Here is a 25,300-nt window from a genome sequence, read left to right as displayed (position 1 = left end):
AAGACATTATCCTGGTAGAATTTGTACATTTATGGCAGATCTTTGGGGCTGCAGCTGTCTGGCCTGAATAGCGGTTCACAAGCCATGCACAGAGCAAGCTGCACGGAAAGGGAAAGAACTACCGACTAGAGCAGTGCCATTGAGAACTTTATGTATCATTTAAAAACCAAAAATGCTGATGTACGGTGAGGCTGGTGACCCAGAAATCAGTGTGAACTTTCTATCTCTGACCTTTCTGAGTTAAAAATAGTCCTCCAGAGTTCTAGGCAAAAATTCCCTTATGCTGCATTCTGGGTAGTTGTCACGGCTTAAACAAAAATCTACCTGTGTCCATGACAGGGGGGCCACAGGCAAGCGAGGTGCTAGAAGGAGCTGAACCTCTGTCCCAACTACTTCAGAAGCAGCCCAAACCCCCTTGTACATGGCTAAGATCTCCTTCTCAGTTGGAGTGTAGCACTCCTCAGACCCTTTATATGCTCGATTCCAAAGTCCCAGGGGTTGGCCTTGGGTTTCTCCTAAAGCTCTTTGCCACAAACTCCAAGTGGGACCTTTCTCTCCAGCAGCAGTGTAGAGGATGTTCTTTACATCCTGTCCCGTCCGTACTGGCCCCAAGGCCACAGCACGGGCTATCTCTTGTTTTCTCTGCTCAAAAGCCTGCTGCTGCTCAGGACCCCATGAGAAATAATTCTTCTTCCGTGTTACCTGATAGAGGGGGCTCACTATGTGGCTGTAGTTTGGGACATGCATTCTCCAAAAGCCCACTACTCCCAGAAAAGATTGGGTCTCTGTCTTGTTGGTGGGAGGAGACATAGCAGTGATTTTTTCCATCACATCTGCTGGGATGTGTCGATGCCCATCTTGCCATTTTACACCTAAGAACTGGATTTCCTGGGCAGACCCCTTCACCTTGCTGCGCTTAATGGCAAAACCAGCTTGCAAAAGAATTTGGATTATCTGTTTTCTTTTCTTGAAAATCTCTGCTGCTGTATGGCCCCACACGACAATATCATCAATATACTGCAAGTGTTCGGGAGCAGTAAAATTATTCATGCTTTATATGACGTTATGATGTGGAATACTGATAGCAAAATTACAAAATTATTAAACCATGACACCCTGGTATTTTTCTTTTTTTTTTCTTAAATATTTTCCTTTTTACTATTTAAATGTTATGGGCACATCTTGTAGAAACACAAGGCTGTTTACAAAGAAGTGCATGCTGTGTTGCTGTATGATGAGCAAGATACATCTATTCTTCATCTAGCAGGAATAGTTGCTGAGCCTTAAGGACAGTTTCAGAAAGCTTTGGGAATTTTGGCATTTTCCTTGTTTCTGCAACACAAAATGAAAATTTACGCTGTATACAAAGAAAAGGGGAGTCCGAACTTGTACGTTAAATTTGAAGGAGATCAATCTGGGGTAATATTTAAAAAAAACAAAAAAAAAAAAAAAAAAAAAAGGGAGTGTGGTCATCAAATATTATAAAATATATTAGCTGTTACTAGAATGCCACTTATCTTCCCCCCATACGAATCACTCTCATGTTGTATGTGAATTTGTGAGGTGGGTTTTGAAGCTGAAATTAAAAACTTCTTGTATGGCTGTCTTCATAGTGGCTATCCAGACTATCTGTAGAAATAACAGCTATTATGTAGTCAGCTATTCACCAGTTTTAACTGATTATAAATTACGTTTCAGGGTGGAGAACATAGCCTGACACCTGTGTTGATCCTGAGGGCATTCTTGATTCTGTGCATTATGATGTCATGGATATCAAAGAGCAAGCTGAGGCAGCACATAGTTCCATTGTATCCCTGGGGGATCCGAAGGAAGATACTGGCTGGTTTGAAAAGCAGCTGGAGATAACTAACTTTGAACTGATGGAGACCAAAGAAGAGCTAACAGAGAAAAACAGCAAACTACTTAAAACTGAAGAAGAGCTGATGCAGAAGAACAAAGGTGAGTTATGCGATGTGAAAGGTAGAAGACAGAAATAGTTCATTAATCTAAAAGAGAAATAACCAGTTTGAGTAGGAATTAGAGGAGATGTTCTACCTTTGGAACCATAGCCTGTAGATAAGTGATAGTTTGTTCCTTGTGTATATTCAGGTTCAGCAATTCCACGGTTTTTGGTTATTTCTTTTCTTTTTTTCCCCCTCTCCTTTAAACTGCAACTAGCAGCTTTACGCTTTCGTAAGTATGGGGTTAAATGTCTATATCTTGATTTTAACTTTTATATTGCAATCTCTACTCTTCTTTATGTCTTGTTGATGCAATGTTTTCGTTCCAAGAAATATAGAAAACTTTTGAATCACTCCCAATAAGTGAAGACCACATGCAAATTAATTAATCTGTTCAAAAGCTACCTAAACATTAGAATATCTGGAAAAATTGATTACTTAATAAACTATCTATTGGCTACTTATGTAACACAACCTTTTCTGTGTGTTACAGACTTTGAAATGCAGGTGATTAAATTGGATGAGTCTGTTGAGCAACTTAAAGAAGCAACTGAGGTAACTTTATCAAGAAGATGTTGTGTAAAATTGTTTTAATACCAACTTGTGGTAGCTTAAAATGCTATTCCAGTAGGCTCCATTAATAGATTTCTTACCGAGCTTAGCTTAACTGAATTTGCCCTTAATGCATTGTGTAATTCAGCTACTTAACACTACATTAGAAACTGATGACTGAATTTTTTTTATTTTTTATTTCTAAGAAAATGAATGCACAAAATGAAAGGGTTCGAGAGCTAATGGACATCGTGGTGCAGAAAGATGACATTATTACAGAGCTACAAGACTTAAAATCTCATTTAGAGGAAAAAGTAAAAGATTATGTGAGTTTTACACATCTCCGTATCCTTATACAAAAAAAGAAAAACACTAATTCTATGCTTGTAATCAACACATTTTTGGAAAACTGATTTTCTGTATGTAGCTGGTACTCGCTTGAAATTGTAAACAATTCAAATTTATCTGAAGGTAGTTGTTGTTAACACAAACAACAAAAATATCAGTGTGTTCCACTAACTCCTGCCTCACACTCCTACATCAGAGGAAGAGCAACAGTAAAAGTATGTTGAGTAGAGTTGGAAGTACGAGTATGAATGGTCAGGATATCTCCATGTTCTATGCAGTCCATAAAACTTTATCCTGACTAATGTACCGCGAGCTACTGAATATGTGAAGACTAGCTTGATTAAGTATGTGTGCATACCACTTCTGGTGGTTTTTGTTCATTTTTTGATGTTTGGTAGCCTGAAGTAGCTCTGAAAACATTTATAGTTAATTCTGTCACTCAGATCTCTAACCTTGTAAGCTTAGCAACTTGACCCTTCTTAGTCTTTGACTGTCTGCATCACTGCAACTTAGTATTTCCATGGTATTAAAGCTGACTGTGATGAGTAGTCATGTCCTCGCCTATTACTTCTTCCAAGAACAAGGCTCCAACTCTATCTGTGAGATTGTGTGGCCTGAACACTTCTGAGGCTTTTCTTTTCATAAGTTACTAAAGATGAATAATCAGTCCTTGGCAGTGCCAGCATGGCTTAACAATCGTCATCTTGTAAGTAAGGAAGCTTCACTTGTGGTCAAGGACACAATCTAAAATATGCGTGACAGAGCTGACTAAGCTTTAAGGTTGGATTATATCTGTCACGATGAAAGTGATTTTAGCAGCTTAGCAGAAGTGTGATGTGATGAACTTGTATGAGAGCTGACCATTTGCTCTTTGACCATGTTTGTAATTTTGTTGACTTCTTGGAAACAGGAAATTCTTTGATAAACTGGTAAACTCTTGATTGTGTGCAAGTCTTTTACTTTGTAACCTGCTAGGCTCTTGCTTTCCCTTGTATACTCTACCAAGTATTGCACTTGTCATTATCTGAAGGTGTACTTGTTCTGTCTGCTATTGAAATTTGTAACTGATGTCTATAGAGTCACTGGGTAAATATTTTACCTGTATGGTTTTGTGTAAATATTTGCCTACAGAAGATTACTGAGACTTAAGTGCTCCTTTTGTTAAGCTTCAATGTAACTGATCTTATATCAATACAGGAAAAGACTACCTACCATTTAACTACCATTAAAGCAGAACCGGCAGAAGAGAACACTAATAAAGGAACTGAAAGCAGCCAATTTTCAGTGCTTTCAGTTAAAGCACTGAAACAGGAGAAAACTGAGTTGGAAGTGGGAAGAAAGCGCAGTACTGATGAAGATAAGCCTACTGTGGAAGAGCCACCTCCAAAGAAAGGTACAGTTTCTTCCATCGTTGAACAGGGTGTCTTCCAAAACAATAAATTGCTTCCTATTCCGGATAGGAAGCAAAAGGCTGTGAAGCGCGTACCTTATGGTATAAGGAGAAAAGCCACTGTGTTAAACTGTAAATAGAAGTAACTGTTATGTAAATATCCCTTTTTCAGAAGGTCCTATGCTGTTCATTTTTGAATGCTTAAGAATAAAAGTTTTTTGCACGATTTTTTTCCTTTTTGCTGCTTTTTCCTCATCTGTTGATGCACTTGCAGATTTGGTAATAGTTTTAAAGCAGTTTCTTTAGGATTGTTTCAACTGCTGTTGCTGATCTTCTGAGTAGCATCAGCTGCTCAAGTGCTTTTTTTTGTTTGTTTGTTTGTTTTGTTTTTCCTGAAGCAACTATCAAAATTGTTGACGACCTGCTAATTGCTCGCTCATGGGCAATATTTGAGCAAAATGGTTTGGATAAGCTCTGATACATTTAACTTCACTTCTGGGCACAGCTGAGCATCAGAGTTCCTAGAATTACGGAAGGCATATACAATGTAGAAGGGAAAAATCTAAAACTTAGCTGTATTCCCTTCCTTTCTTGTATTCCTCTTGCAAAATATGTGCAAGGGAGAAAGTCAAGGCCTTCTTTGGATGAGATGCTGTTCTTGGATGATTTGTCCCTGCTGCCTTTATTTGGCATAAATATTGAATCCTAATGTGACCACTGAATGGCATCACATATAAGCATCTTACCAGAGACTGAGAGAGGGATGTGGACTCCTCCATACTCCAAATAGTAGTGGGTTTGTTCTAATCATATGACCAAAGCTCTCATTTAACAATTAATGACAGCAATGCTCCACATAGGAATTAAAATGGGTAGCTGATAGTCACAATGTCAGCATGAAGTTTTCTGTTTAGAAGTACTGAGTATTCAATCATGTTAAAATTTTCTTCTATTTGTGAGAATTAATAGCGTCCAATTTCAAAAACCGCTTAATATATATTCTTTAGCTATGTTAAATATACACAGTAGAACAATGAGCACAGGTATGTTGTGCTGGTTCTTTTGTAGAATTAGTTATATAAGTAGCACGAGCAAAAGTGTTTTAGGAGATGCTAGGTTATCTCAGCTTCAAGTTCAGGGTATTTACACCATTCTCTGAGCTTTTAGGTCTTGTTTCCTATGCTCTGTAATAATGCTTTTTCCCTACTTCCTGTGTAAGGAGCTTCTAGACTGAACATTACACATCTTCTCCCTAGTCTTATTTATCTTGCTTTAGTGCTTGCTTGCTTGTTTTCAGCATAAAGTGTTTAGATTACTTATAAATCATATTCCCCTCACTAGTGTTGCTGGGAGCAGCAATCAAACCCAAAACCTGGTTTGGGGTGGAATATGCCACTGCTGTTTCTTCAGTATGACTTTTAAATCAGTTGAGGGCTGTATATAAAAATCCTTAGATGAGTTAAGAGGCTGTTTCCATGCACTACATGTGAATCTGTATGTAATGCAGGCTGCACGTGGGCGCTATAAAATTCTGCATTTCTGTAGTTGTAGTAATAAAAGGACTGTACAAGAATCACCATGGAATATATTGTTGTGGTGACACAATCCCTAGTAAGTCTTGACTTATTTTTTTTAATACTTAAAGTATGCATATTATGGAATGGACATAACTGGATTCTAAAGCAATGATGAAATACAGCAGAAGTCGCTTTTGATAGAAAGAAAATGCATGTGATTTTAGCTAATTGCTCACCAGTTAAAGAAAAAAACAGCCCCAAGCTAATGGAATATTTATGGAAACTTGAATCTGCAAATTTGTACAACTTTATGAGTGAACTTTATATGCAAAAGAGTAAGTGTGGACAGAAGTAGGAATCCTCATATTTTGTTTAGAGATCAACTGAATAAGAGAGACAGATATCAACACTTAAGTGATCAACTTGTCCAGGGTTTTATCTTTCTTTTGAAAGTAAGAGGACTGTGAGTTGGAATGAAATTTCTTAGAGAACTGTTTATCTACCATTTAGATGTAGATGGAGTGATTCCTGGCTGCCTTATAGGGATTGCTGAAGCACGGAAGATAGAAAGAATATAGCTGTGAATTATCTATCTCGTTCCCATGTTTCTTAGATCTAATAAGATTTTCTACTGGTGTGGAGTGGAAGGTTTGAGTAGTGCCATGGTAAAAGTGTTCTTCCAGACTGAAAACCTTTTGCTGTTAATTCTGTATAGAAATCTGAGGCACCTGATTACGTGTTCAGAGGACTTTAATTCCTTCACTAGTATCAAATACTATGTGATGTGAGGGCATGGCTTGCATATTACGACAGTTTTTCACTTAGAAGTTGCTACTTGGTGTTGTGAACTGCTATGTAATAATGATTTTAATCAATCTGAGCTACATTCCTTTTCCCTTTTTTTTGTTTGTTTGTTTGTTTGTTTTACAGTAGTTGTAAATGAGAGAAAGAAAAAGAACACTGTAGAGCAAAAGAAAATTGAACACATGAAACAAAAGTGCTCCGCGTACCGAAAGGAAGTACTAGCACTGAGGGAAAGAACTGAAATCTTGGAACATCATTTAACTGTGCTTGAAGAACAATGCAGAAGAGAAAAAAATAAAAAAGAAGATTTCAGTAAGCAGGTAACAAGCCTGCGTATTGAGCTTTCTTTTTCTGAAGAAACAGCTGATGTCCTCCGTGAACAAATTCTGCAGGGTCAAGCTGACTATCGGGAAATTGCTTCTGAACTGGATGAACAGAAATCTATAAATATGACACTTGAAAACAAAAATGCCCAACTAACTAACAACATAGAAGTTGCCAAAGAATATATAATTGATAAAGTGTCACAAGTAAAAGAAATGCGGACCAAATTAGATGAATTATACAAATGTCACTTAGAGTTTCATGCCATCGGTACTGACTTTGTCAGTGTAAAGGATTCCTCAGACTCTGAAAAAGATGAGACAGGGACATCTCAAATTAGTTCTGCATGCATTCAGTCACAGACTTCTTCCATCTCAGATCTTGTGCAGGACCTCTCCTTTAACTATAGTCTTGAAAGGATTTGGGAAGTATGCAGAAGTATTGTTGATGTTTCCTCACAAAAAAGTCAGCACATCAAAGCACTGCTTCAAGACAATGAAAACCTAAAGGCGGGACTGAATAATGCTGAAAATCATAATCGTCAACTTGTAATGAAGCTATGTGAGATTACAACTCACACTAGTCAGGAAGATGATCTTGTGAATCAGTTACATGAGCAAATAGAAAAGAAAACTCAGGACTTTGAAGAAAAGACTGCAGAAGATCAGAGAGTGATTGCACAATTTCAGGAGGAAGTTGCCAACTGTGAGGTAAAAATAAGAGAGCTTGAATATCGCCTGGAGGCTTCCAAGACAATGGAAGACAATGTGTCAAAACTCAATGAATTACTTAAAGAAAAAGAATCTATTATTGTTAATCTGGAGACAGTTACAGCAACTCTGCAGGAGAAGTCTGCAAATGCAGACAAAAAGTTTGAAGAGTTAAGTAGCAAAGAAGCAAATCTGATTCAAGAAGTTATGCAGCTGAAAAACAGCTTGGAGCAGATGAAACACTCTCTTCGGGAAAAGGAAAAGAGTGAAATGGAGAAAGTTCAACGTATAGAATCGTAAGTAACCACTGAGTTAACTTAGAGCCCTTTGAGAATGAACTAGAGTTAAAAATAGTTAATGGGAACATCCCTTTGACTTAATGCATCTGCATGCTTATCAATGGCCAAACTACTACTTTAGGATGCTTTGGTATGCTACTTGAGTTCCAAGGGAAAACAGGAGTGTGCAAGGAAATGAAGAATAATATGGGGATTTCTGGTGGTTTTGTTGTATATCCCTCAGAATAGCATCTGAATAATTTATTGCTTCAGCATCTGTTTATGAGAAGCAAGCTGAAATTCAAAAGTAATTGTTTAAATCTTGTCACTGGTCTAGATAGATTTAAGAGTCTATTTACAAATAGAAACCAACAGGCAGGGCATGGATTAAGCTGTAATTGCTGTTTCCATGAGATGTGTAACAGTAATGTTCTTTGTGTCTTTATTTTTAACATAAGGCTAGAAAATATTCTTTCTGAGAGTTCTGCCCTTGTACTGAATTTGAAAAAAGATTTGCAGAGGAAAGAAGAAGAGTATGCAGATCTAAAAGACAAACATTCTGATGCCGATAAACAAATTCAGGAAGTACAAAGCGAGGTTTGTAGTCAACTGAGCTATTTTTTTCTGTAAGATTATGCTTGGCTTTCTGCTGTTAAAACTTCTCAAACTTTAACTATGAAGCTGGAAATTTCACACTAGTGTGGCTAACAGCAAATCTTAGGTAAAGTTGCCATTGAAGCTCTAGAGGGGACCAGAAGTTAAAACATGGTTTCGCATAGATAATGAACAGAGGAAAGTAAAGTTGGTTGGTAGTCTGGAATAAGGTTTGCGAAGAGAATAGCTAATCTGCCTCTGGAGGGGACTTGTTATTATCTCTACGTTACTGGTGACTTGCCATTGGTATCCGTGGTAACTCCAAAGCCTAAAACCTAAGTCTTGTGAAAAAACGCTGATAACTGGGAAGAAGAATGCTATTTACTTGAAGAGAAATAGACTAATTTCCAGAGGCTCTTTAATATAAGCATGTATATTTTTTTTCTTCAATTTCAGCTTCAGTGATGTTAATAGTTAAAATTTAATTATTAAACAAGTAGATATTTTAAAACCCATTTTGCAGGATCTTAGTCTGAAAGTTTATTGGGTGTGCTTGGGGTGGAAAATTGAAGCTTAAAAATGAATTCATGTCTTCCTTGGTAACCTTGCACTTGCTGTCGTTTTCCTACTCAGCACTTGTTTGTGAATTCCTCTTTATTTAACAAAGAAGTATTTGGCCAGGTTGGATTACAGAAGTCTTTTAATGAACCGTGAGCTGTGCTTACATTACAGGTGTCCACAATGCGTTCTGTGGAGGAATCCCTCAGGAACAAGATGGAAGAACTTGAAAGGATTAATAACCAGTTTAAGGATGAGCTGGATTATAAAGACTATACTATCCAACAACTTAAACAGGTATTTTTCTTGCTCTTAATTTTTATTAAATGAATGATGCAGGTTTTCCAAGCAACAGGAAAAAGGTCAAAAAAAAATAAAAAAATTGGAGCAAAATGAAAGTGGCCAACTGAAATTAGTGGTAGACCATGAAAGATATTCAAATAATTAGTCACTACAGAGCACTGGCAGATTGCTTTAAATACAATAATCTGCATAGTAAATACGTATGTAATACATGCATATAACCTGATCTTGTTGAGTGACATCACGATATGTTAATTGAAATGTCTTACCATAAACTCTTTTTATCAGCTTGAGTCCTTATTTATGCTATATGAAAAACTTATTAATTCTAGGCTGTCTTAAAAATTCTGCTTGTTTCTACTGTGTGTGTATGCTTTTCTTTCATCATGAAATATAGGAGCTGGAGGAAAAGGACCATAATCTTCAAAAGTGGCGTGAGGAGAGAGATCAGTTAGTAGAAGCTTTGGAAGAACAGCTCAAAACTTTGGCTTCTAATGCCATACAAAAAGAGACAGAAATAGCAGAACTGAGACAATCTGCCTTAAAGGATTCAAGCAAGGTCAGCTCTCCTTTCCTCCTACCTGATTAGCTACCCATAAATTCTGTAAAACTCCTGTACCTGCTCTTTGTATTCTGGGTGTGGTTCTGTTCTTGAACACTGTCGTATTGACATCATGTGCAACTAACCAAAAAAAGCACCAGCTTTTATTTTTGTTCTTCAGAAACAGAATTTCTGTTAATTACTAAAATTTCAATTTTTTCAGTAGTTCAGATAAGCAGATGTCAGTTTGATGCTTATGATCCTACAATCAGACTGGACATCTGTAGCTTTTTCTGATAATTCACAGCATTTTCGGATCCCAAGCTAGGCTCAATACTCAGATGGTAGTTCTGTCTCAGGTTTCTTACTTTCTTTGCTTTCTCTGAGGTAGTATCTACAATGGCATGAAAAGACAGAAGGGGACGTGGAGAGAGATTAAGGGAAGCATCAAAAAGCAGAGGGGGGATGATCTCTGGAAGTTGCATTTCTTATTTCAACATCCAGCTTTTAATCAGGATAGCCAATCTAAGCCGTAGCATAGAATTTCAGAAGCTAAACAGAAGACTAAATGAGTTGTGCTCTTTTGAGAATGTTTGGATTCACTTTCTCTGAGAAGAAAGATGTTCTCATAGCAAAACTTCCCCTACAACTGCCGACTTTCTCACAGTACCGAGGATTTGGGAACAAATAAAAGCTCGGGTTATTATATCTTAAGAGAGATGAAGGCTGAAGCACATAAGTAAAATAGAAGAATCAAAATATATTGTATTACAACTTCCCAGGCAATTCTGTGACTACTGCACTTGTAACAGTGACCGTACAAATCCGTGAAATGTTACTGTTCTTGAATAGTTAAGTGTTCTAGCCTGCAATTCTAAAACTGATGCTACTAAGTAATTGAAATACTGCTTGTGTGTGTTAATTCCTTTTGCCAATCCCACAACTCAGCAGTTTTTACTGTTTATTAGGATAATGCAACTGTGATAGAAGAGTTAAGAAAAGAACTGGCTGACAAAGATGACTTTATAAAGGAATTAAAACAACGCATTAACCACAGTAGCCCTCAGTGTTTGCCAGAAATACCTTTACTTGAAGAAAGACAAAGTAGAAGGAATGACTCTGTAAATGAAAAAGTATGATTATATTTATAGAAAGTCAGTACTTAACATCTTGTAAACCCCTTTTTGTTCTTCTGTTTTCCTAGGAGATACTGGAGCTGGTATCATTTTTCTTAGCATATAGTCCTTTAACTACATATTCAGTGATGAGTACTTGTATGTTCTTTTTGTCTTCCACTCAAACATGAGCTCTCATCTTCTCAAAAATATTTTATTTACTAGAACACCATCTCTCTGTGTACATTATGGAACTTTTCCATGCAGTTTTCCATGTATTCGTATGTGGATGCTGAAGATTAGGCAGAGGTTTAGCCTTTGGTGTTCTAACATAGCAGCTGTGAGCGTGCAGAGTATGGGGGGAATGGATGACAAAACGACCAGCGTTACAGATTTTGTCCCTAAATAATGTCTCGCTTTCTCTCTTTTGGAGGCAGAATACTGCCTGAGACTGTTAGTGAGACCCAGTAGGGTGTATCTGAAGATCACACAATGAATAGATGTTACTACCTTCCCACACTTGTGCTGTGTTTCAGCTTACGTGTTCATGTGGCGTCTGAGCTTGAGGTTTTACACTGTAACTTTAGAAAACTCGAGATATTTTGGAGGTCTAATGCATAGCCTAATCTTTACTCCTTTTAAATATTTACAGCCTAGGAAACAACAAAGCAAAACTAAAACTGGAGAAAGTATTCCATTAAGATGCAAAGCTGAAGACAATTATTTGTCACGTCGATGTACTAGGAGCCTCACTTCATTAAATGAATCTGAGGTTAGTATGAAACTTCAGATCTGAAAATGTTGTGATTGTATTGCTTTTGATAAGGAATGAGTAGGAAAAGATCTCATGTTCTCTAAACAATTCCCAAGTTTTAATTTATTTATCCCTTTCAAGGTGATCAGATCACCTGTTTTTATAGCCTTTGATAGGAATAAAAGCTGTTGAAACAATTGTGTGATGAATTTTTGTCAGGTGCTGTTGAAAACTCTCCTCATGTTAATGCTTATGAAGTGGCTGATGATTAGATAAGTTACTTGGAAAAAATTCATGGAGCCACTGAAACGGGCACAGCAAATTGAACTTATTTTCTTCCTCTGCAGGATTTCTGGATATTGTTTTGTTAGCAGATGATGTTAATCATTCCTATATAAGTTTTTAATTGCTAACTTTCATAAAATAGCAGTTACATATATTTTAAAAACAAAGTATTTATTAACCAACTTGATTCTTGGAAATACAGTGGGTGGTGATACTCCATTCAGATTCTTAGCAGAGCCTGATAAAGTGGCTCTGACTACTTTTTGTCTTTCTACAATCTTTGGTAACTTTTTGAGAGGAAGAAGACTCCCCTCAGGGGGTTGGAACAGTGTAAGTAGTAAAAGCTGCTAGTCTGTGTTTGGGACACTGGAGTTTGCTAGTTACTAGCAGCAGTAGAAGCAGCCATCTACCATTTTCTGATGTCCCCAGCAGCCTGTCTTCCATGTGTTCAACCAGCAACTGAACTCATTTTTGATATGGTAGCTGAATTCCTGCCATAGAGAAGGAGGAGTCCAGGTGATCTCAGTTCTGACTTTGTTGTTCCTGTTGAGAAAAACAGGATTGGGTGGATTGTGGACAGTAAGTGCTGCTGGGGAAATGCATACTGACATTTCCCTGTCACTTAGCTGTGCATTTGCTGCCATTTGACCATGAGCAGGTACATGATAGCCTTCAGCTTAAGTACGGTGTCATTGCTTGAATGTCTGTATTCTCTCCAGGGAAAAGATAGCAATGGAGCTCTTTAATGACTTGTACTGGGCTTGCACCTTGCCAGCTGGACCTTACTTATGTAAATAACATCTCTAGTGTAGAAGAGGAAGGGCAAATTCCCTAAGATTAAGCTGGAAGTTAATCGAACACTTGAATCAAATGCTCCTGTTCCTGCCCAGTTCTGACACAGCAGAGTTGAGATGAAGAAAATCGTGTCAGTTCTACCACCATTCTCTATTAAAAAAAAGTGTAGTTGTCTGTGCCCTTGAGAAAAAATGACTTGTAAAGTATCAGGCTCAGTTTAACATGAAGAACTTTTTTTGTGATCATAGATTGGAAATAATTTTAAATGTAACAAGTTCTAGGAAAGAGGGGTAAAACTCTGCTGTAACTGAAATAGACTTCTTCTGTTACAAGTGTTCTTACAGCAGGAAAATCGAATGCTTACATATCCTTTTCCAGATGCTTTATACCTTTTAATCTCATGGCTACCTTAACACTTGCACTTAAAATTCTTCTGTGCTATCAGGATCATTTGGAAACTGTCCTCGACTCTTCTGGAGTGTCCGCAGAAAATGGCAAAACTAGTCGGTTCCCAAAACCGGAGGTGGAAATCCCACTGACACCTTTGCAACCTGATAAGACGGAGATAAAGCAGCACGGCAGCATGATACCTTTAGGAGTGAAAATGCCTAAGGCAAAAAAGAAAAGAAGTGATGACATGGATGAGGTATGACCTAGACCCAACAGAAAACAAAATATCTGATGCCTTTTTACCATTCTCATTTAAGCATTAAAAAAATGCTATTTCTACCTCAGTAAAGTAGTTGAAGAATTTAATCAATGAACTGCTTTAATGAACAAAACTAATAGCCAAGCTCAGTGATAATGGTTTAAGAGAAGGGAATTTCTCTTAACTCCATTGTGTATTTTCTTTGAAACCTGTAGACATAAATCAGCTTTTTAGACATCATGAGATGTCTAATACTGATATCTTAATGTCCTGTTTTTATAATTGAATGCTTATTTATTATCTGATTTACAGTGGAATAGTTACCACTAGCAGATACTTCCCTTCTATTAGCAAAAGTGTTTAAAGTGTTCACTTTTGTGACATCAGTTGTTCTTTCCAAAAGAATCATGGCTGAAACTTGTCTTATTTTCCCAGGATTTTGTGAAAAGTAAGAGCACGAAAAATACAAATTCTGTCATGGCTTTTAATTCACCCTCTGCAAGTGATGAGAAAATGGTTGTTTTTTGTTCTAGTTTTGAAGCTAGCTTGGGACTTCCTGTAATTGTGTGGTCACACGGAAGAAGCAGTGTCTTATCCTTATGTGTATACCTGAATGGGAATCTTACATGCTTATGAGCTCTTCCTATTAAATTCCATAAGCTAACCAAAGGGCAAGTCAGTCTGTCCCCAGAGCGTGTAATGGCTGTACTGTGTAATGATTTGGAGGGAAGGATATTGCACACTGAATAGTTGGGAAGAGAAGCTTTAGTGTATTATCGTGTGCTTTTGTAAGTGAAGCCCTTGTATTAAACTAAGGTTCATATCATTAATATGCATGGCAGTTTTTAAAAACAGATGTTCACATGTGATAGCAGTATCCTTGGCATGGTCAGAGTATGAGTAGTAGATTTTTCCCATCTGTTGTTTCACATGTTCACATCTCTGTTGAACAGAAATCCAGAAAAGACTACTTCCTGAGAAAGCGAGTACATGCTTCAAGACTGACTAAAAAGAAGGATGAAACACTGCAAAAAGTTGGAGATTTTATTCAAAGCTCTCCTTCTATTATATACTCTAAAGGTTGGTGAAGAATAAGTTTTATTCCATGTTTTCTAGACATTGTAGAATGGCTTGTTTCTGCTGTAGGCTATTAATGTATGTGTTCTTAGAGAACTTGTCTGCCATGTAAAGTTGTCTTGTCCTTTGATTTATGAAGTAAATGCATTTATTCGTCTCTTCAGAGATTCATTATTACATTTGTGAAAACCTACAAGTATACAGAGAAAGTTGGTTCTGTCTTGTGCTTCTGTCAGCACGAAAGTTAGGCCTGTTGTTTAACTCCTGCTGAAGTTTCTGACTTCCAGCGACTTCTGAGCCATGATTGTCTTTCATACTCCATTTTAATGCGTGCTTTAAGCTGCCGTACCTGAACCTATAAACTGTTTCAGCTATAGAAGCAATAAAGAACCTCGATGAACAAATACAATTTCTGAGTATTTTCACTTAAATTTTACGTGTCATTTATAAACCAAGATTGTTACGAAGCTTTTTTTGCATTCAGTGATTTAAAGACTCACAAAACCAGTAAGTTGATTGGTTTATGTATCAAAACAAATTTCTTCTAGCCAAGAAGCTGATGTCAGCAGTAAGTTCTCCTAAATCAAACGAACCTGAAAGTCTCAAAGAAGGAGAGACCAAGCCAAAACGATGCAAAAGGAAGCTGTATTCCACTGTCGTTTCTGGCCCTCTAGATATACCTGCTTCTTTGGTAAGCAATTATACTGTAGTCTTGGCTTAAAATAAACTACTAAGGAGTCCAAACAGACTGGAGGTTTCATCTATTTGCAGGAGGAGGTTGAAAGTACTGAGGTATTTCTTTATTCTACCAAGTCATTCTTGTTGGTATTCCTGCTGTTCTGTTTTAGTTTGTCCTCAAAGATCTCTGTGTTTGGCTGGCTTACAGTTTACTAAGTAGGTGATGTAGCAATCACGGAGATGTCTTCTAATTTGGAATCATAGATAATTTCAGTGTGTCGGAGTGGGATTATTCTACTACACGCTTTTCTAGAGCACAACTTAGACAGCTTTTTAGGTATGCTTAAACTATGATCTCCTGTCTAAGCCAACTTGCAGAGGATCTGATGTGCCAGTTTCATGACTCTGTCGGCAGCTATTGTGCTAAGAACATTCTTGCTCTGTTGGAACTGCATCTTTTAATTATATTAGAGTTCTTTTTCTGTTCAGCAAAGTGATCATTTGCCCATACTGTAATATCCCTCTGAATTTTTTGATGATTTGATGAATGATAGGGGCAGAAACCAAAATGTTATTTTTTTTTGTTAGAGGATGAAGAAGATGAGAATTTTTTTTCTCACTGTAGTTCTGAGAACATGGAACTGAACCGAGAACTGAAATTCTGGGCAAGTCATAGCTACAGGGATTGAGGCTAAAAATGTTTTCTGAACGCTTCATGTTTCACAAAACAAGTATTATAATACTCTTTTGAAAACAAGTATTTCAAAATGAAAGCTGCCTTCAGGCTTTCCTCAGATGTGTGTGCTTTTTTAAGATAAACAGGATTTTGTACATTCTCCATATTTGTTCCTTGTGATTAAGCTGCATTAAAATGATCTCGGTATCCCATAGTTTTCTGAGTAAAATATAATAAGCAAATTCCATTCTGAAATCCATTTAGGGGAAGAAATATGTTTGCGTGGGTCAAGAAGAGCTTGTCAGTCTTGTGTGAAAAGATGAGTAACTTTTGAAATGTTTTCTTCAGGAATCTGAGGAACAAAAGAAGGAAAGTGATCATCTGATCATCAAGCGACAGCTGAGATCCAGAACAGCTAAAAAACCTTGAAGAAGCGTGTTTGTTCCCCTTTCTCAGGACATACTTTTATCGTATTATTAAAACTGGTTGTTAATAAACAGTAACAGTTACTCCGTTGTGTTCTTAAATTTGTATATAGGTGTTTGTTGCAGAACTGCGGGAGAAAAGCAGACGACCACACCTGTCATTGACATATGATCAGCGAATCTCATTTATTCCTTGGCTGCGTGTACCTTTATAATACGGATAATTAGCTCATACATATTGCAAAAGTGGAGCTCATCATTGGTTCCCAATTACATACCATCCCCGAGTATCTTAACAGCTTGTTGTTATCAACTGAAAGCTACTCCCTTGCTGAGTTCCCAGAACCATGGCTAGTTTCTCACCATCCCAGGGCATCCTGTTGTTCTTGCTGTCCTTGCAGGTGTTATGGCTTCTTGCTTAGCTGCACCATGTTTACGACCCTTCTCAGCTAACTAGCTGTAAAAAACACTCTCTACATTTCCCCCGTTTTCTTTTAGGCTGAAAAAGGGTTTGATTTAACGGCCGATTAATCATATTTAACAAGCAGTTCAGTTCATTTGTTCAATCAGTTCTCATGTAGTTTTATCCTGCTTCGTAGCTGCTGTTCTGTGAACTTCTCATCTGGATCCATGACGGACACTCCGTAGAATTCTTCCTACAATACTGCCTATAGAATAGCAACACTACTTAAATTAATAACATAACTATTATAACTCAATCAAGGCCTCGATTGACAATACTCTAAAAGTGAAAAAAGAGACAAGTCAAATATAACATAACAACATTACTGTTAAACCCTCTAAAAAGAACAAACATGTTTGTACTGCAACCTAAGTTTCTGTATGTCACGGTTTGAACTAAAAATCCACCTGCGTCCGTGACAGGGGCCGTGGGCCCCGGAGGGGCCCTGGGCCGAAAGGAAAAAGTTAATTAGGAAAAGAAAACAGCGGCAATGATCTAAGGAGGCACACTTATTTACTAAATACTATATCGAAATACCGGATAACACAATATAATACAATATAATTGAAAATTGAAAATTGGGCTAACGAATCAAGCAAAATAGGAGAGAGAATGAGTCCCGTAACCGAGAGGCCTACTGTGAAATTTAGGCGAGACGGTGAAGGCTCCCACACACTCCCCTGAACGCCAGAACTCGAAAGACGTCAGTCTGTTCTGCGACAGAGTTAATATAGAGTCCAGGTCCCGTGACCCATCGTGTTGCTCTCTGGGAGATGTAGTCTTCTTCTGTAAGTTGCAGATTCAGTAAAATTATTCATGCTTTAAATGATGTTATGATGTGGAATACTGATAGCAAAAATTACAAAATTATTAAACCATGACATTCCACCCCTTATTCTACATCATTACATTATGTTTATACATACATACACACTCATATGTATAATTGTGAATAATCAGCAACCTTATTTTCCTCAACAATTTATATTTATTCCATACAAATCCCTAAGTTGAGAACAAAACTCTATAACCTAACCTACTATTTATTAATTTTGAGAAAATGGCAAAACTGCCAGAAAAGGAAAACACGTCAGCGGTAGAGGGGAAAGGCAGTGCTAGTAGGGCGTCCCCCACATCAAGGTGCACTCATCCTTTCCCAGCCACCACAGCAGATTCCCTTTTGACTTATACTTCTTTCCATGTGTGCTCTACACATGCATGGCCAGTGCAGGATATAGAGTCCAGATGGAAAACTTGCTTACAGAATGCCTAATTAAGGTATATAGAGAAAAGTGTTTCCTTAACATTAATCCACTCTATCTTAAGTCCTATACCTAATTGAACTATTCTGTACCTACTAATTGAAATATTTTCTGAGACTCTACCTATATATCTACAGGAAAAATCATTGGCTGCACTCCCCCAACATCAAATTCCCTTGTGGTACACATTGGACATTCCCATTTTTGTCCATCACCCACCACGTGCACCCAGGTCCCTGGGCAAAGACAGTACCCCGGAGAGGTTTGCCCTTTCCAGATGCTGGAAGGACCCAAACTGTTTTTCCCAACACACTTTTTATGTGTACTACAGGAACCTTATCTCCCTCCACGGTACGTAGGGAGCTGGATTGGTTAGGACCATTACGATTACTAGATCCTTGAGTGTTGACCAACCAGGTGGCTTCTGCTAAATGGTTCTCCCAGTTTTTGTACGTTCCACCACCCATTGCTTTCAACATAGTTTTCAACAACCCATTGAATCGTTCAATCTTACCAGAAGCTGGTGCATGATAGGGAATATGGTAAATCCACTCAATGCCATGATTTTTGGCCCAAGTGGTTACAAGAGAATTTTTGAAATGAGTCCCATTATCTGATTCAATTCTTTCTGGAGTGCCATGCCGCCACAGGATTTGCTTTTCCAACCCTAATATGGTGCTTCGGGCGGTAGCATGGGGTACTGCGTATGTTTCAAGCCACCCAGTGGTTGCTTCCACCATGGTGAGTACATAACGCTTACCATTGTGAGATCGTGGCAAGGTGATATAATCAACCTGCCATGCCTCTCCATATTTATACTTTTGCCATCGCCCTTCCCCCCAAAAAGGTTTCATCCTCTTGGCTTGTTTAATTATGGCGCATGTCTCACAGTCATGAATAACTTGAGCAATAGCGTCCATGGTTAAGTCCACCCCTCGGTCTCTGGCCCACTTGTATGTCGCATCCCTTCCTTGATGACCTGAAGTCTCGTAGGCCCACCGAGCTAGGAATAATTCACCCTTGTTCTGCCAGTCCAAGTCTATTTGAGCCACCTACATTTTGGCAGCTCGATCAACCTGATGGTTATTTTTATGTTCTTCAGTAGCCTTACTTTTAGGCACATGAGCATCTACATGGCGCACCTTTACAACAATGTTCCTTATTCGGGCAGCAATGTCTTTCCACAGTTCAGCAGCCCAAACAGGTTTACCCTTTCGTTGCCAATTATCATCTTCCCACTGTTGCAACCACCCCCCTAAGGCATTTGCCACCATCCATGAATCAGTATAAAGATGAAGCATTGGCCACCTCTCCCGTTCAGCCACATCTAAAGCCAGCTGAACAGCCTTTACCTCTGCAAATTGACTTGATTCTCCTTTACCTTCAGTGGCCTCTGCAACTTGTCGTGTGGGGCTCCATACAGCAGCTTTCCATCTGCGATGCTTCCCTACAATACGACATGATCCATCTGTGAATAGGGCAAATTTCTTTTCGTTTTCTGGTAGCTCATTGTATGGTGGTGCCTCTTTAGCACGTGATACCTCTTCTGTAGGTGGTTTTTCAATTTTTTTACTCTCAGGCCAGTCCATGATCACTTCTAGAATTCCAGGATGGCTGAGTTTTCCCATTCGAGCTCGTTGAGTAATTAATGAAATCCACTTACTCCAAGTGGCATCAGTAGCATGATGGGTGGAGGGAACCTGTCCTTTAAACATCCAGTTTATTACTGGCAAGCGAGGTGCTAGAAGAAGCTGAACCTCTGTCCCAACTACTTCAGAAGCAGCCCGAACCCCCTCATACACGGCTAAGATCTCCTTCTCAGTCGGAGTGTAGCGCTCCTCAGACCCTTTATATGCTCGACTCCAGAATCCCAGGGGTCGGCCTCGGGTCTCTCCTGAGGCTCTTTGCCACAAACTCCAAGTGGGACCTTTCTCTCCAGCAGCAGTGTAGAGGATGTTCTTCACATCCTGTCCCGTCCGTACTGGCCCCAAGGCCACGGCACGGGCTATCTCTTGTTTTACCTGCTCAAAAGCCTGCTGCTGCTCAGGACCCCATGAGAAATTATTCTTCTTCCGTGTTACCTGATAGAGGGGGCTCACTATGTGGCTGTAGTTTGGGACATGCATTCTCCAAAAGCCCACTACTCCCAGAAAAGATTGGGTCTCTGTTTTGTTGGTGGGCGGAGACATAGCAGTGATTTTGTCAATCACATCTGCTGGGATGTGACGACGTCCATCTTGCCATTTTATACCTAAGAACTGAATTTCCTGGGCAGGCCCCTTCACCTTGCTGCTCTTAATGGCAAAACCAGCTTTCAAAAGAATTTGGATTATCTGTTTTCCTTTCTGGAAAACCTCTGCTGCTGTATGGCCCCACACTACAATATCATCAATATACTGCAAGTGCTCAGGAGCATTACCCTGTTCCAAAACAGCTTGGATCAATCCATGGCAAATTGTTGGGCTGTGCTTCCACCCCTGAGGTAAACGGTTCCAGGTATACTGAATACCTCTCCAGGTAAAAGCAAACTGTGGCCTACATTTTGCAGCCAATGGAATGGAAAAGAAGGCATTAGCAATGTCAATGGTGGCATACCACCTAGCTTCTTTTGACTCCAGTTCATACTGGAGTTCTAGCATGTCTGGTACATGGACTATCTCAGGATCATGTAATTGGTTTGGGTCATTGCGGTTGAAGTGGGAGCTGTATAGCATTTCCACCAGAGCACTTTCTCTCAAAGTTTGGATGCCTTTCTCTATATCAGTCCATTTCCTTTTCTCAGGCTCCAAGTCCCGTTTAAAGGGGAATCTATCTCTTACCGCTATCAACATCCGCTTCCAGAGGGTGTAGGACTGATCTTGGCATGTGCCAATACCTCTGTCCACACGTGCATCTCTGGAAATGCTACCCAGTTGGCGAGCTTCATTGCCATCAAGCCACACACTGCTGGCACCATTGTCCCAGCATCGAAGTAACCAAGTGACCATATGTTCTTTTGGTTGACGTGTGTAATCCTTTCTTAGATCCCGAATTTCACTCAGTTTTAAAGATCTATCAATAATGGTCGTAATACTTTGCTCACCTTTTGCTCTATCAAGAGTCCCAGGTGTTGATGGTGGTAACTGTGTTGATGAGGCTGCCCCATCTATAAGTTTGGACTCGAGAAATTCTCGTAAAGAAAATCTAACTTTTGGCTCCTCTTCATCTGACTCGGACTCTTGTATTATTTTTTCCAGGTAACCCTCTTTCTTTTTCCTCTCTCCTAACTTCCTCTGCTCCTCATACTTCTTCTGCTCCTCTATCATCTTCTTATACCCCTCTAACATCCTCTGCTCCTCCAACTTCTTCTGGTCTTCTGACTCCCCCTGCTCTCCTGAGTCCCCCTGCTCTCCTGAGTCCCCCTGCTCTCCTGAGTCCTGCTCTCCTAACTCCCTCCGCTCTTCTAACTCCTTCTGCATTTTCTCTAACTGAGTTGAAAATTGTTTTACTTTTCGCCCTCTTACAGGGGCAACCAACATTGTATCTGGTGCCCCTGGTAGTTGGTCAAGGTGTGGTACATACGGTTCAGACTTGGGGATGTTCCCCTTGGACTGGAGGGTGCATAGCTTGGATCGGAGGAGATCGCGCTCGAACTCCAGGGTGTCGAACTCAGCCCTGAGGGCGTTGTACTTGGACTGAATTGTGTCGAACCCGGACTCGAGCGCGTCGTGTTTGAACTGGAGAGTGTTGCGCTCAGATTGGACGGCATCGTACATGGTCTGGAGGTTGTTACGATCGATCTTGAACTGAACCTTGAGGTCGCTGTACATGGACCGGAGGACATCTCGCTCAGATCGGAGGGTGTTACATTCGGACTGAAGGATGTTGTGCTCAGACTGGAGGGTGTTGTAATCAGTCTGGAGGGTGTCACGCTCCGACGGGAGAATGTCGCGCTCAGACTGGGGGCAGCTATTCTCAGTCTGGAGGGCGTTGTGCTCGGACTGGAGAGTGCCGTGCTCGGACTGGAGAGCATTGTGCTCGGACCGGAGAGCGTTGTGCTCGGACTGGAGAGCGTTGTGCTCGGACTGGAGAGCGTTGTGCTCGGACTGGAGGGTGCCGTGCCCGGACTGGAGAGCGTTGTGCTCGGACTGAAGAGTGTTGAGTTTGGATTGCAGGGATTCTTTCTCATACCAATATGTGTCTCGTTGATGTAGGAGGTCTTCTTTCTCAGCTCTGAGACTCTCTTTCTCATACCAGAATGAGTCTCGTTGTTGTAGGAGGTTATTTCTCTCATCAAGGAGACTCTCATTCTCAGCCCTGAGACTCCCTCTCTCAGCATCAAAAACTTCCCTCTCAGAAATGGTATTAAATAAGGCCCGATAAGCATTAGCTAGGCCCCAAGTCATTTGTGCCTCCTGAGATCTGCCTGAGCCACAACATTCCTGTCTCAAATATGCGGTCAAACTCTTGGGATTCTTTAAGTGTTCAGGAGTAAAGCTCCATGACACTAAAGATGTCTGTCTTCTAAAAGTCTCTCCAAAGTCTCTCCACACTCCCTGCCACTCAGTATTCTCTAATTCTAGGGAAGACTTCCTCCTGAGGTTATAAATCCAGATACTGAGTGAGATCACTACAATAACCAACAGTAAATTCAGGGAGATTAATAAGATTGACAGTGTGGTCCACTGGGACAACTGGTCAGTCGAAGACTGCTTAAAGGATGCAAAGAAAAAAGGAAGAGCACGCTCAAAAACCACCATTTCCGTACTATTAGTTGCATTAGTTGCATTAGTTGCATTAGTTGCTCCCTCTGGAGCTGCATGCAGATACCAAGTAAGCGTTGATAACCATGCTTTCAAATCATTATACATGTTTACAATTCCATAGGAAAAAGTGGCTAGCTTAAACATGCTCCAATATGTTTGGAGCATCACAAAAGAGGAACTAATGAAATGCAGTCCCTGGTAGAACAAACTTACTAGAGGGAACATTTTTTTTTCTTTTTTTTTTTTTCTTTTTTCTTCAATAGAGAGAAAAAAACTAAAAGAAAACAAAGCTCAGCAGTGTTTATAAAATATACCGGAGTATTGGCAGTCCGCCTGGACTTTCAAGGTCAAGCTCGCAGGCGCAGAATCGCAAACCTAAGATAGCTCCTTAACAAAGAAAAACAACTTGTAGCTCTGTTAAAAGCTAAAAAAGCAACAGAAGAAAACACAGAAAAACAGCAACTCAATATGCCCGCATTCTCCACCAAAATCTGTCACGGTTTGAACTAAAAATCCACCTGCGTCCGTGACAGGGGCCGTGGGCCCCGGAGGGGCCCTGGGCCGAAAGGAAAAAGTTAATTAGGAAAAGAAAACAGCGGCAACGATCTAAGGAGGCACACTTATTTACTAAATACTATATCGAAATACCGGATAACACAATATAATACAATATAATTGAAAATTGAAAATTGGGCTAACGAATCAAGCAAAATAGGAGAGAGAATGAGTCCCGTAACCGAGAGGCCTACTGTGAAATTTAGGCGAGACGGTGAAGGCTCCCACACACTCCCCTGAACGCCAGAACTCGAAAGACGTCAGTCTGTTCTGCGACAGAGTTAATATAGAGTCCAGGTCCCGTGACCCATCGTGTTGCTCTCTGGGAGATGTAGTCTTCTTCTGTAAGTTGCAGATTCAGTAAAATTATTCATGCTTTAAATGATGTTATGATGTGGAATACTGATAGCAAAAATTACAAAATTATTAAACCATGACACTGTAACCTGAAAATAAATCCATGAGGGCCCCATTGTGTTAATGTGTAACTGATCAGGAAAAGTCTTCAATTTTCATATACTCTGATATATTGATTTTAATGACCACTAAAATTTGTGCAATAAATGCTTTTAAGATGCTCATAACCATGCTCTACCGACTGAGTTATCCGGGCTAATAATTGGTTAATGATCGTGCAATTTTATGAAGTAGCATGTCAAATAGAACCAATTTTAGAGGACAAATGTACTAAAGTATCACTAGGGGCTAATTAATAGGCTAATAACATCATAACCAAACAGTACTAAAACATTAAAAGAGCTATTCCTGTAGATTCTAGTATTGATTAGATCAAATCCTGTTTAATACACATCTGATCTATTACTAAAATAGAAGAAGCACACAACATCCTAGCTAATGCCTTAAATTCTAAATCTTGAGGCTGCATTTGTAAAACAGAAAATCACACACTATGTCAAACTATTACTAATATTATCTATAACACAGCAAGTTACAAAGCAATATCAGTAAGTAAGAAACACATAATTACAATTACTATGAAGGCTGGATGCTATTTTCTGCCTTCAGATGAGACCGAAGATATCATGCTGGAACCCACATAGGGCCTGTCCCTGTGGAAATACGAGCATATTCACGACCCCAAGTTGTCAGTGGTAGGGAACAGTCCCAAAGTCCTATGGCCATATTCCAAACATTAACCATAGGCTGTTCCTTTAGCACTGGGGAAGCCTCAAAATGACGATCCACACAAGCTGTATCTCTATGATCACGATTCAAAAAATTCAGCACAAACAAAACAAGCAAAACCTTACATAATATTTTCAAAAAATTCAGCACAAGCAAAACAAGCAAAACCTTGCATAATATTTCTTGTAGCGTGTCTCCCATATTCCCCCTTTTTTGTTTAATAATAATAAGAATGGATTTCAATGTTTGATAAATGTGATCAGTGATAGCTTGTCCAGTGGGAGAATGAGCAATGGCTGTAGTATGTTTAACACACCCTTCTTGGAGGAAAGTTTGAGTGGCCTTAGAGGTATACGCAGGCCCATTATCTGTTTTTGTAGTATGTGGGATTCCCATAGCAGCATAAGCAGATAACCAGTGTTTACGGGTGTCATGACTGTGTTCACCTGTATGTGCTGTGATAAATACGTAAGAAAAATTAGTATCTATTGTTACATGTGCATATTTTAGACAGCCAAATTCAGGAACGTGAGTGACATCTGTCTGACACAGTTGAAGAGGTGTTGTGCCACATGGATTTGTCCCAGTTTGAGGCAAAGAGGTATCAGTCAAATTATGTAGCTGGTATTCAGAGACAAACACGGTGTATTGCGTAGGAGAGAGGATCATCCTTAACACAGTTTTCCAATCGTGAGGGGTCATAGAGTAACTGTCACTGTTTGCAACCAAAAGATTGTATGTAAAGGCTGACTAAATTCCGTATGTTCTCACTGACTCCCTTAGCTCCTTCACTGC

The 25,300-nt window shown here is 39.4% G+C and overlaps 1 protein-coding gene across 1 annotated transcript; it reads left to right on the top strand.

Moving 5' to 3' along the window:
- The first annotated feature begins 1,712 nt into the window (after window positions 1-1,712).
- Window positions 1,713-16,548, top strand: LOC146756388 (kinesin-like protein KIF20B). Its single transcript, XM_085524447.1, has 13 exons — window positions 1,713-1,959; window positions 2,455-2,516; window positions 2,720-2,839; window positions 4,059-4,254; window positions 6,699-7,902; window positions 8,343-8,481; window positions 9,211-9,333; window positions 9,737-9,898; window positions 11,648-11,767; window positions 13,275-13,475; window positions 14,432-14,558; window positions 15,104-15,246; window positions 16,258-16,548. Exons 1-13 carry the CDS (start codon window positions 1,767-1,769, stop codon window positions 16,336-16,338), a joined length of 2,871 nt encoding a protein of 956 aa, XP_085380573.1. The 5' UTR covers window positions 1,713-1,766; the 3' UTR covers window positions 16,339-16,548.
- The last annotated feature ends 8,752 nt before the right edge of the window (window positions 16,549-25,300 follow it).

The sequence above is a fragment of the Coturnix japonica genome, chromosome 27 (genome assembly GCF_054131305.1).
Source record: "Coturnix japonica strain WE chromosome 27, WE-NBRP24, whole genome shotgun sequence".
In the NCBI taxonomy this organism is placed as follows: domain Eukaryota; kingdom Metazoa; phylum Chordata; class Aves; order Galliformes; family Phasianidae; genus Coturnix; species Coturnix japonica.
This window is presented reverse-complemented; position numbering and strand designations above follow the sequence as displayed.

Coding starts and splice junctions, on each gene's coding strand:
- LOC146756388 (XM_085524447.1), top strand. CDS start 1,767: ATGGATATCAAAGAGCAAGCTGAGGCAGCACATAGTTCCATTGTATCC. Junction 4,255..6,698: donor AGAGCCACCTCCAAAGAAAG/GTACAGTTTCTT, acceptor TTTGTTTTACAG/TAGTTGTAAATGAGAGAAAG. Junction 9,899..11,647: donor CCTTAAAGGATTCAAGCAAG/GTCAGCTCTCCT, acceptor AAATATTTACAG/CCTAGGAAACAACAAAGCAA.